At 35.3% G+C, this 11,443-nt stretch overlaps 1 protein-coding gene and 1 long non-coding RNA gene across 4 annotated transcripts; both read left to right on the plus strand.

Annotated features, from left to right (window-relative positions):
* Positions 1 to 277: 277 nt before the first annotated feature.
* Positions 278 to 5,633, plus strand: LOC131026276 (uncharacterized). Of its 2 annotated transcripts, none has more exons than XM_057956086.1 (4): positions 278 to 569; positions 1,518 to 1,810; positions 1,967 to 2,083; positions 2,181 to 5,633. In XM_057956086.1, exons 2-4 carry the CDS (start codon positions 1,526 to 1,528, stop codon positions 5,163 to 5,165), a joined length of 3,387 nt encoding a protein of 1,128 aa, XP_057812069.1. In that variant the 5' UTR covers positions 278 to 569; positions 1,518 to 1,525; the 3' UTR covers positions 5,166 to 5,633. The 2 variants fall into 2 exon arrangements, with proteins under 2 accessions (XP_057812069.1, XP_057812068.1); XM_057956085.1 differs by having other exon boundaries at positions 318 to 573.
* A 3,227-nt stretch (positions 5,634 to 8,860) lies between these two features.
* Positions 8,861 to 11,443, plus strand: LOC131026277 (uncharacterized). Of its 2 annotated transcripts, XR_009102234.1 has the most exons (5): positions 8,861 to 9,351; positions 9,437 to 9,527; positions 10,247 to 10,409; positions 10,743 to 10,839; positions 10,989 to 11,443. It is a non-coding gene; the product is annotated as an uncharacterized LOC131026277 (long non-coding RNA). The 2 variants fall into 2 exon arrangements; XR_009102233.1 differs by lacking the exon at positions 10,247 to 10,409 and having other exon boundaries at positions 8,867 to 9,351.

The raw sequence follows: 11,443 nt of genomic DNA on the forward strand, positions 1-11,443 counted from the left end.
TCTTTCAAAAAGGGTATATCCCATTTTGCCTCTAATATATATATATATATATATATATGTATATAATGATTATAAAAATTTATTTAAATATTTACAATAAAATATTTTTATTATATTTATAATTCTAGTAAATGACAACTTATAAATATAAGAAATATAAAAAAATTTCCCGTTCATTGCGAGGTGCAAAGTTCTTTTTCAAATTGCGACTGTTCGAATTCGAGTACTACTAGTATTTTTCTCAAAATATTAGTGCTATCCAAACGGGTCCTACTCTCGTATTTCTATCCTCGCCAACCTATACATATATATAGGATATCAATCTATTTGCGCTATGCAAGTTTATCGCCTCTTTTTCTTTCCGCTCACTCTAACTCTGAATGTTGCAATCTTCTGATTTATGTATGCTAAAAACTTGATTTCAAAGAAGAAAAAGTTTATAAAAAAACACAAGGATTTGCAGCCGACGATAATATTGACGATTTGGCCACCACTTGCTGAAAAAGAGGAACAGTTTTGACGAAATCCTTTGTTTCTCGGTTTTTTCGCTATCTCAATAACCCTAGCGAGTTGGTACAATTACTTTTTATTCTTATTTTTTGGTTAAAAGAGTGAAGAGCTCTCTTCAGTAAGCGTTGTGGTGATGCTTGTTGTTCTCTGATGTAGAATATCTTTCTATTAATCATCTACGCAATATGCATTGCAGCAGCTGTGGAATTCCTGATTTTTTAAATTTGTTTTTGGATGTTATTGTTTTTAATTCATCTCGTTTTGCCCTTGTGTTGATGTTAACTGCTGTTCGGTAGTCTGTTTTAATTGTCATACTGCGATCTGCATTATCACAGATATGAAGTTGGTGAAGTTTAATTTGTGGTATCGATTGGTTGATGTTCCCTAATAGTGTGTGGTTATGATGAATTTGCTACGTTACTGCACAACTGTGATAAATGATGTTCCTGTTTGATTTAGAGGATAGATTTATTGTTTGGAGTTTGAGGAAACATGAAGATGTTCACAACTGTATAGCTGCTGTAGTATTATGCTGCTTTATTCCCTATAATTGGTGTGGTTCACAAAGGGGAACACAGTGATTTCTCGTTTCCTTTTATCTACAAGTTTCGAGTCATGGCTTGTGAAGTGTCACGAGGAGAGTTTATATCGGTGGTTTTAGTTGGAATTATATAAGGATAACACATGTTTATGATTCTTTGCTAATTGGTGAAGTCAAACAACACAAAAAATTCTGTCAATCGGCCAAGTAGGTTGGATATGATGCCTTAAACTTGGGAAGATTATCAATGTTTGTTTTATGTACTTTTCTTGAAATTCCATTCAATGGATTACTATTTCATCCATTAATAGTGGCAATCATTAGAAAAAATCTTTGCTAGACTTGATCTTTGCCATTTTTCTTCATATTGGTTGATTTTCATCTTCTCTGTAGGTTTCTTAACTCTTCAACTTACTTACTTTCCTTAAAAGAAAACTTTGAGACCTTTTTTGGAATACACTTGCAGGTGGAGAAATGGACTATCCTGAGCATGATAAAGGGGCTTCTGGAAATATTCCTGAATTTGGTGCAATCTTTATGTCAAACATTCAGACCAAGAAAGAGTGCTTTCAACGGAATATATTTGCACTACCATCTTCCCATGCTGAATTTGTGACATGTGTTAAAGAGGGAATGGTTTTGTTCATGTTTGAAACTAGAAAGAGAGAACTCTTTGGAGTTTATCAGGCATCCTCTGATGGCGCAGTGGACATTGTTCCCCATGCATTTAGTTATTCAGGGCAGCGTTTTCCTGCACAGGTATGGGGAAGTCATTTTTGAAGTTTTCTTTTCATTGTAGATGTCAATCTTTCTTCGATGTGAAAAACAATAGTTTCTGTAAACCAGTGAATTTTGATGTACCTGGCCTATGTTCTATTCTTCCTCCAGTTAGTACCGTTGTGTTTCTTTGTCCAGGTTCGTTTTAGACAAATATGGCATTGTGATCCAATCTCTGAGAAAGAATTTCAAGATGCTATCATAGAGAATTATTTTTCAGCAAGGAAATTCAATCTCGGTCTGTCTAAAGATCAGGTTTGAAAAGCAGCTATCCTACGTTATATTAACCTTATTAAGGAGATCAAAGCAGTTGAATGTTATTGTTTCAATTTCCTTTAATTTTTTTGTCTAGGTTCGCAGACTTCTTTATTTGTTCAGTTCAAGAAAGATAAAAAGTAAGATGCCCTCTCAGCGATGGTCAGAAGCTATGGTTGAAGTATCTGTTAAGGACAGCAAACTGGTAGGTGATGACAGACATGAGTTAAGTGAGAGAGGATACATGGTACCTACTGATTATGATGATCATGTGAACCCATTGACTAGAGGGAAAGAAGATGATGTCATGGTTGATAATAGGGCCAATGCTGAAGGTAAAGTATATCCTTTTCCTCACGATGATTTTCTGGCTAAAAGGAGAAGAATAGGTAAAGAAGGCAGGTTAGCAACTAAGGGTTTGGCAGGAAATGCTCTATATGGTCATGGTTACCAAAGGGCCTTTTGCACTGGTTCTCCTAAAGATTCCTTAGATGAGGTAAGAACATTAGCCAATGCTGGGAGGTTTTTAGCATTTCAAAAGGAAAATGAAGATCAAGCTAATAATATTCAACACCCTGCTCAATCCCCTGATCATTTTCTGGATCCTTTGGACGTTAGAGCTCCTGATTATTATACTTCTTTGCAGAGGAGCACATTGCGGGATGACTATAATAACATACACAATGCTCACCAACAGACATTTGCAAGTGATAATTATGGGAGTTCCATGGTTCAAAGCAAACATGTGATTGATGACGATAGGTTCTTGTTAGATGATTTTGTGAGAAGAGACTGTGATATTAATGTGGTTAAATCTGTGGCTATTAGTGACCATGATCTGAATTTATGTAGGCAAGAAAGAGAAATAGTAAAGGATCATGAGTGGTTGATGGAGAGGAAATTGGAAAATAGACATCATTTGGATTCTGATGGTAACACTATTGGTGCCTTTGATCCTCCTGCCAACCATTTGCGTAAAATAAGAAAAACAACTGCAGCCAGGAGGTTTCAAATTGATGAGAATGAACCTCATTTTGGAACCTGTTCTAGCGAAGGCTTCTCTTCTAAAACTGTTTTACGTCCATGGCATTGTGATTACAGGATTATTGAGGGTAGGAAGTACCCAATTCTGGAAGGAAGATCAACTGAAAATATGGTTGACAAAGTTCCACCTACACTGGCCACGAATGCTGGATATGTTGTGGATGCAGACAGGCAAACACTAGATAATTTAAGGTTTGGAAAGAGTGAGAGGGTAGATAATAGAGAGGCTAATCACACACATACCAATCCTGTCATGTCAATGAAGTACCCTTGTTTCTCCAAGCCTGAACAAAATATATCTTCGATTTCTGGCAAGTTTCCGGAGAAACAGCTCTCTCAGTTTACCGTCTCTCGTAATTTTGACCTCTCGCCCTCCATTTTTGAGGATGCAACTATTACAAGGACTGTCCCTTACTCACCTGACCACCCCAACCTTTCTCATGGATGCTCTGCATCAAAGGAAGCTAACCAGAATTCCACCTCAATGCAAAAAAACCACCTGCATGATGATACTTTGGGGAACTTCTATCCTCTATCTAGTAATAGGTTGCAGCAGTACCCTATGGAATCTGAAAATTCTACCAGAGCTCTAGATACCACACTTGAATATGGAGATAATGGTTTTGCGACGAGCACATCAGGCCTCCGAAGTTCTTTGCTTCGAGAATCTTCCAATGCTTTTGTAAACCCGGACTTTTCTATGGACATGGATCTGAATACCTCTATTCCTGTTAATTACAGAGGTTCATTGTCTTCAAAGCTTTCTCCACCCTGCACTGATCCTGCAAACTTTGAAGGTGAAAAAGGGTTGTTAGCTTATTACTCCAAATCAAGAGACCATGATTCTGCATTTAATGGAAATCTTCCTGAAGCATTGGAGAATCAAAGAAAGCATGTTCCTCAACATGGGATGGGCATGTTGGCTAGCAAATATTCCAGTTGTTCCGAATCACAAGATCTGGGCATGGGTATTCGTCTGCGAGATTCAAATTGGCCAATTTATGAGAATCAGTATTTCAGATTCTCTAGAAATATGAATCTCAGGGAGCTCGACAGAAGTTCTGGAACTAACTCCACCCTAAACAGGCGAAGTGTTTTTACTCGTTTGTCTACTAAGTCATCCCAGTTTAGTGAAGAGAAAAATGACAATGATGTTAATTTTCATGACTCTTATATGGATGCTACAGCTGATGAAGTCATGGAGATGTTGAAGCAGAATGATAATCTGTCACCAGGAAAGCCTGGGAAATCTAGAGTTGTTGGACAATCAAGAGAAAGTGGAGTCCATGAAAGGAAAACCCAGTGTCATATGGAAACCGAGTACTCAACAATGGAGATGAAAAGGCTGAATAATGTAACTCAAGCTACTGCAGATAGTACAGATGAAATCCCTAAAGAGACTCGGACTTTGGATTTTAAGCGTCGTAGTGAAAGAAAGAAGATCTTGGTTGCTAGTGAAGAGGTCAAAAGTTCCACTAGTGCAACTTCAAGACGCAAAAAGCTGGTTCGACCTGCTTTCAGTAAAACTGATACTGCTATTGATGCTGCTACACGTGCTAATGAGACATTACGGCCTCCTGTTCCAATCCTCGGCAAGGATGATAAACAGAGTAGTGAGACAGCCACTTGTTTCCTTGAATCTGAGATTCCCAATGACAGTACCAGGTCTATCAATGTTTTGACTCCACACACTCGTCGAGAGATGGACTGTATTAAAGAACCCCCATATCTTGAGGAGCAAAAAGATGCAGTAGCTCATGTATTGCCATCTACAAGCGTAGAGCTTGGAGATAATGAGCGACTTGTTGGTAGTTCAGAGGTTCCAAGGGAAACATCTCAACAGATGATTTCTGATATTGAAACTTCTGTTGAAGGCGTTTTAGCCAAAGATACTAAAGCTACTAGCATCACCAGCTCGAACCTGCCAGAACCATCTTTTGCTGGTTGCAGGAACTACCTTACTGAGGCAAAACATCCAAAGAAAATGAAAATCATACTAACTACTAAGAAAGATGTGAAGGCTTCTTCTTCTCAGTGAAGCCCGCACGGTGTTTCTTGGAAATAGTTTTTTTTTTAATTTGCAGCCAGATCCCTCTGTTGCTCTCCCCTTTTGCTCTGGTTTTATCATCTGTGCCCACTTAGAGGGCGTTAAAAAGCTTTGGCAGCTCTATGTAGTAAGCATCAATATGGATGCGCTGTGATTTTGGCATTTAAACCTCCCTAGTAGTCAATTACATGTAGAAAAGCTGTGAAGGAAGATATGGCATTTGTTTCACCGACTGATCGGTCAGGCTTCTACTACTGCCTTGAAAGAGAGTTTTGCTCTTCCCTTGGTCTCTTTTAGATTTTCTTTTTTTGGAATGATTTGGGTGATATGAGGTGGGAATGGGATGATTATGTGTCTGTTGTCTCATTCCCTCAACATATTCATCTCGTCATTTGTTTCCTGTTACTAGTGAATTTTACAGAATTGGCTGTGAATGCACAAATCAGTGTTCCCTGTTTATTGCAAGCGTTGACGATGAGTAATTGTGTAGTTTTCTTATCTGTTTCATTTTCTTATACCAAGTTTTGTCAGTGAAAAATCCAACATTTGCTTGGCATGAGTCATCCATCTCACTTTTCGCCATTTTTTTTTATTGTTATGTAGATGATTTTTTGTAACATATTATTTGCAGTGTCCATTGATTATTTGTGTGCGCAAGAATATTGGTTTGTATGTGCGATGTATCTAAAACCAATACTAAATTCGGACATTTTCCGTGACAATTCAATCAAGAAGAATGAGCTACATAGTATATCAAGTAGGTAGATTTCAATGATGGCATCGAACAAATGGCATTTCAGTTACAAGAAAAAAACATCCTGTCTAATAATAAATCAAATATTTCAATGTGTTGTAGGCTGCACATGTAAATTTAATAGAAGAGAGAGAGAGAGAGAAGCTTGGTATCCCATTGCTTTCTAATAAGCTAGCGATACTGCCACTTTTGTAAGCCAATAGGCAGAGTCATAGAGGCGGAAGCAGAGTTGTCAATATCTTATTTGCTTGTAATAAGAAGAGGACCAGATAACGTTCTTTACTAGAATTAGAATATTTGAATTCAGTAATCAGATAATGTCACACTCACACACATTCCACACCATCCTTTTTATCTTATCTTATTTTCATCTAATCGGAGTTCCCGACAACGACGCACGCACATACACAACTTAGGAATCTAAATACCAATTAATCAAAGCAGTGCTGAAACTCACCAACTTAACTTGAAAGATGTTTGTAATTTTCAATCACTTCACTACTAAAATGAGTGGTTAACACCTTCCTTGTTCATTCATAAGAAGAAGAAAAAAGAGCATTCTTGGGGATACTGACCTACACATAAACACAAGTAAAGTGTTGCGAATCCACGATTAAAAGAATGTGATTCCCTTCACATGGCCGAATGTCAATGCCCACAAGCTACTTACTATAAATACGACAATACTCCTATCCTATGTTATGGGCATCATCCCACGTTGTTACAAGAGAGAGGTGTAGCATGAATAGGTAGGAGGTTATTTGGTTAGCCAAGAATGACTTGCCTATGCCATCCAATACTATACTATATTTTTGGATGTTTTGTTTGGTTTCACTAAGCAAGCTCGTCCTTGGCTATTTGATGCCCTCTTCTCATTCCTGCTTCATCTTCTTCTCTATATTTCACACCTCTTCTTTCTACGTACGAATGCATATATGACTGCAACATCAATTCTTGCTCGAGCATTTACTTTTTATGGTTGATAGTATTTTTATCCTCTTTACTAGGATTTCCCCAATTCTACCTTTAACTGGAATATGAATCAGGTAAGATTAGCTCAAATGATACAAAATTTCAATTCGTCTTAGTAAATAGTGGATTAGCCTATTTGTTCTTCTTTTTTACTTTGGAGGAGGAGGAGCGGTGAGGTTTGAATTCTGGACCACACTGTTCAAAGACAGAAGTTCGCACCGCTTGGTGTCTTCTCGGGGACAACCTATTTGTTCTTAAATGCTTCAAATAGAAATTAGGAACTTGTTGAAGACGTATCTTTTTTTATAATGTATTTTGTTTATTACAGTTGTGATCATATAAAGATCAACAGTTAATTAATTAAAGACCTCAGTATTTAAGAAGATAAAAGACATGTATGCAAATCACAATCTTCACGTTTCCCACTAAAAAGAAGATCACAGTTCAAATTGGCTTCCTTTTGGGGATAATTAAAAGAGTGAAAATTTAAGATTTGTTTACTTTGATTGAAAACAAGAAAAAATATATATTTTCTTTATTTTTTTATTATTTTTAAATATTTATTATGATAGAAAATTTTCTTTGGACATGATAAAAATATTTTATCGGACAGCTCCTTTTTATTCATTATCTTTTTAATGTTGGATAATATTATCTTTGGGAAGTGGCGTGAAAAATCTTTTAATTCCAATATTTTCTCGTCTTTTCATCTTTAGTAACATATGATATAAAATGAGAAAAAACTGATATTTTTTTATCCATCATTTTTTAATGATCATTTTACAACCAAAGTAAATGCATTCTTAATGATTAAGTACTAACGTTTATAATGAAGATCAAATAAGTTTTTAACTTTATATTTTGTAGTCTCTATTATTTATAAATTGGAGCAAATAAATCTCTCAATCTAACATCGATTAGGTCGTATTTATAAATAGAAATGCAAGAGGTGATGAAGCTTGTGAAGGGCGGAAGTGGGACGTAGCTGCTCTCTTTAATGCTCTCAATTCGTTCACTTCCAATGGATCTTCTGACATTACATTTGTGTTTGGAATTACTCCCTCCATCCCACTATAAATGAGACCATTTTGTGTGTAGGTGAAAAAGTAAAAATGTGTATAAATGGTAAAAAATTTACCAAAAAAAAAAAGAGTCTCACTTATAGTGGGACGAGGGGAGTATAATTAGTGAGTTTGATCTATGGGAGTTAGTGAGTTGAAGAAGTTGAGAGTTTTGTGGATTCGTGGGAACTACTTTTTCGGCCATAAAATTGAAACTTCTACTCCGTTGCTTGAGAAATTAAAAAATGAAAAATAAATTTTATAAACGGTCATTTAACAGATGTTAGAATGGAGAATTTATTTACTCTAATTTATACTCTCTAATCTCTATGTCCATTCATAACCATATTAAACAATAATGAGTCTTTTTTATACTTAACCCTTTCTTTTAATTACACTTGGATGATGATAGAATTCATGTTTCTCTTTCTTTTTTCCCCTTTCTTTTGAGCTCGTGCGAATTCGTGTTCTTTCCCTAATAACATGATAATGTCTAAGTTTGGACATGTCTTAGTACTCATTATGAATTTATGATATATAAGATTCTCCATCATATTTTTGTATTACAACTCTTTTTTCTTTTTTTTCTTTTTTTTATATCACATGTGGGATGAATGGATACGAGATTTAACATCCATGCAATAGAGAATAGAGATAATTGAATCGGTCGTTACTTGTCCATAGACATGTAATTAGACTTCAGCAATATTCTTTACTTTTTTAGACACAGCAATATATTTTAGTTGCTCAAATTTCAAAAGTGGCACCTTTATAATTACCATATATTTTTATTTTTATTATTTCTTTATGCTATTAGTCATAGACGGCAATCTAATTTTTCCAGGCATTTTAATATGTTGAATTTATGTTAATCTATATATCTATATATTATATAAAACAACAGTTTAACGGTAATATTTTACCGCCATATCTTCTCTCTCCCACGTTTCTCTCCACTTTAATCTCCAACTTTCTCTTGCTCTTTATACACCAAAAACGGTTTTCTCCACAAATCTAAAACGTTCTCTCTGCAAAAATCGACGAATTTATGTTCTCTATCCTATACATCAATAAATCTTAAATATTACTTCAATGGGGATGAGTTCAATCGAAGAACTGATGGAAAACATCAGCAATTTCCTCTCTCAATTGTTCATAACCCAACCCATCATTCCTACAAAAGAAAATCGTTCCTCTCTCCAAAACAGTTAAACCCATCTCCCTATTCTTCGATTCTTCTTCTAATTAGCCCAAATCAATGTACAAGTAGTGGATCTCAAGCCCACCGGCGACAAAGGCATGTATGAATATAAATTTGCATAATTTTTTTTAGAATTCACCATCGGCAATGACAAGCAGGCGAGTCGATCTACGGCGACGACATTTGTTGGTGAGAACTTGGAAAATTTTAATTTATTTCTCATGTTATGGACAATTAAATTTTTTTTAAGGTGATGATTTCTATATCTTTACAGAAGTGGAAATGCAGGGGATTGAAGTGGAAGTCTTCTCTATTTCACGCTCTATCCATCGAAAATAGAGACACATAGAGACACATTTTCCCAGGTAAATTTGAGTTTTCAGCCCTGATTTCTAATTTTTTTATTGTAAATGTTAATTTCTACGATTTAAGATGTGTGAATCAATTGTTGAAGATTGTTCAATATTTTGTATTTTTTTTGGAAGCTGCAGTATTTTGTAGTGTTTTTTTTTTTTTTTTTTGAGGAACAATATTTTGTAGTTTTAAGTATTCATATCCTCACACTTTTGACGTCGTTGGCGTTGCCGCTCCACCCAATTTTGTCAAGCACGTTATCGAGTCACATAACCTCGCCGCCACCACTGTAACAGTCCAGTGCCTAAAAGAGCAGTTTAACCGTCACTATCGGCCGGAATAACCACCCTTGCCTTTGTCTCACCCAACAACCCAGCAACCACCATCACCTTTTCCTTTTTCTTTTTTTCCCTTTAATTTCTTAGTTATGCTAAATATAGGGCTATGCATGTCTGTATATTGGTGAATTTTAGAGGAGTGTATATTGGTGAATTTTAGAGGAGTTTTTAGATCAATTCTTCAACAAATGCTAGATTAAATTGTTTCGTGTACATCGCCAATAACATATAACCACATATCTTTGTAGTTTCATGTCACTATGTTAATCAAATCATTCATTGAGACGTTTATAGTGGTATGATTCTTTTTAGATAATCAATCATTATGCCTTTGTAGATATTATTTATTTCCAAGATTCAATTTCTAAAGTTCAAAGCCTATTCTTTTGAAGTTGATGCTACTATATATGTGAGAAATTGATTTGAAGGCGGATGAGGAGAAGAATATGGGGTTACTCTCAAATTTGGCTTATGCTTTGACAATGGACTATATTTTTGCAAAGGAGCTCTTATGGAAATAAAGGCTGAGCAACCAAGAAAGCCTAGAGCAGATCTGTTAGTTTCTCAATGATATCTGTTTAGTGCTCAATGATTTCAACTTTAGAGATGAGTTGCTTCTCCTTTTATGAATTATGTTTGTAGACCACATAGAACCACTATTATACAGAGAGAAATGTTGTTGTTTTGTATTGATTATTGCTTAGTTGGTGCTTAATTTATAGAAAAGGCTATGCATTTGTTTTCCTCTTTAAAATTTTGAAATAAAACAATCAAAGATTTATATATTACATATTTCTTGCGTCTTCTCTCTTTCAGCTTGCCTTCATACCTTAGATGGAGATTGAAATAAACTATTTGATTGCTCATACTTTTCTATGTCATGTGTAGAACTTTTTGAGATCAAATCTTGAAAGGCGTTGTGCTCTTCTTTTGCTATGGGAATTTTTTTATGCTAAAGCTAAAGTAGAAAGCCTAGCTCATACGGGTAATCTCCATCTGTTGCTTTCTTATTTTGCTCCATATATAATTATTTGAGAACACATGTTTAAGTGTGTATTTGTTTTCCTGCTGACATATCTACATATATATGAAATCACAGTTTCTAATGGTTGTTTTTTGCATCAATTCAATTAGGTTTAGAAAAACCATCTTTTCGGGATATTCTCAGCGCATCAGTTGCAGAAAATTCAATTTTTAGGATTTGTTTCAGCATCATTTCTAGCGCGTCAAGGTTGATTCGTTTAGCGCGTATCACCAACATTTGTTGGTCGCAGATGTAGAGAAATCAAAAGGGATGTGTCCATAAGCCACCAGAGAGGATTGGGGAAGAAAGATGTGGAGAAATCGATAGGATGTGTGAAAAAGTAACATGATGGACTGTTTCTCTTGGATGGAAATATCATTGACGGCCATGTTTCAAAAATCTAAACATTCATAGGACACTTATTGAAAATTTAGAAAGTGCTAATGCACCCATATATCATCGAAGCTCTCAAGTGAGAAAAATGTTTAGTATGAAATTTTGAATAATTTGTTATAATCTTTTAAAAAGATATATAAATAAAAAAAATTGCAGTATAAATTTTTCA

The sequence above is a fragment of the Salvia miltiorrhiza genome, chromosome 5 (genome assembly GCF_028751815.1).
Source record: "Salvia miltiorrhiza cultivar Shanhuang (shh) chromosome 5, IMPLAD_Smil_shh, whole genome shotgun sequence".
Lineage (NCBI taxonomy): Eukaryota > Viridiplantae > Streptophyta > Magnoliopsida > Lamiales > Lamiaceae > Salvia > Salvia miltiorrhiza.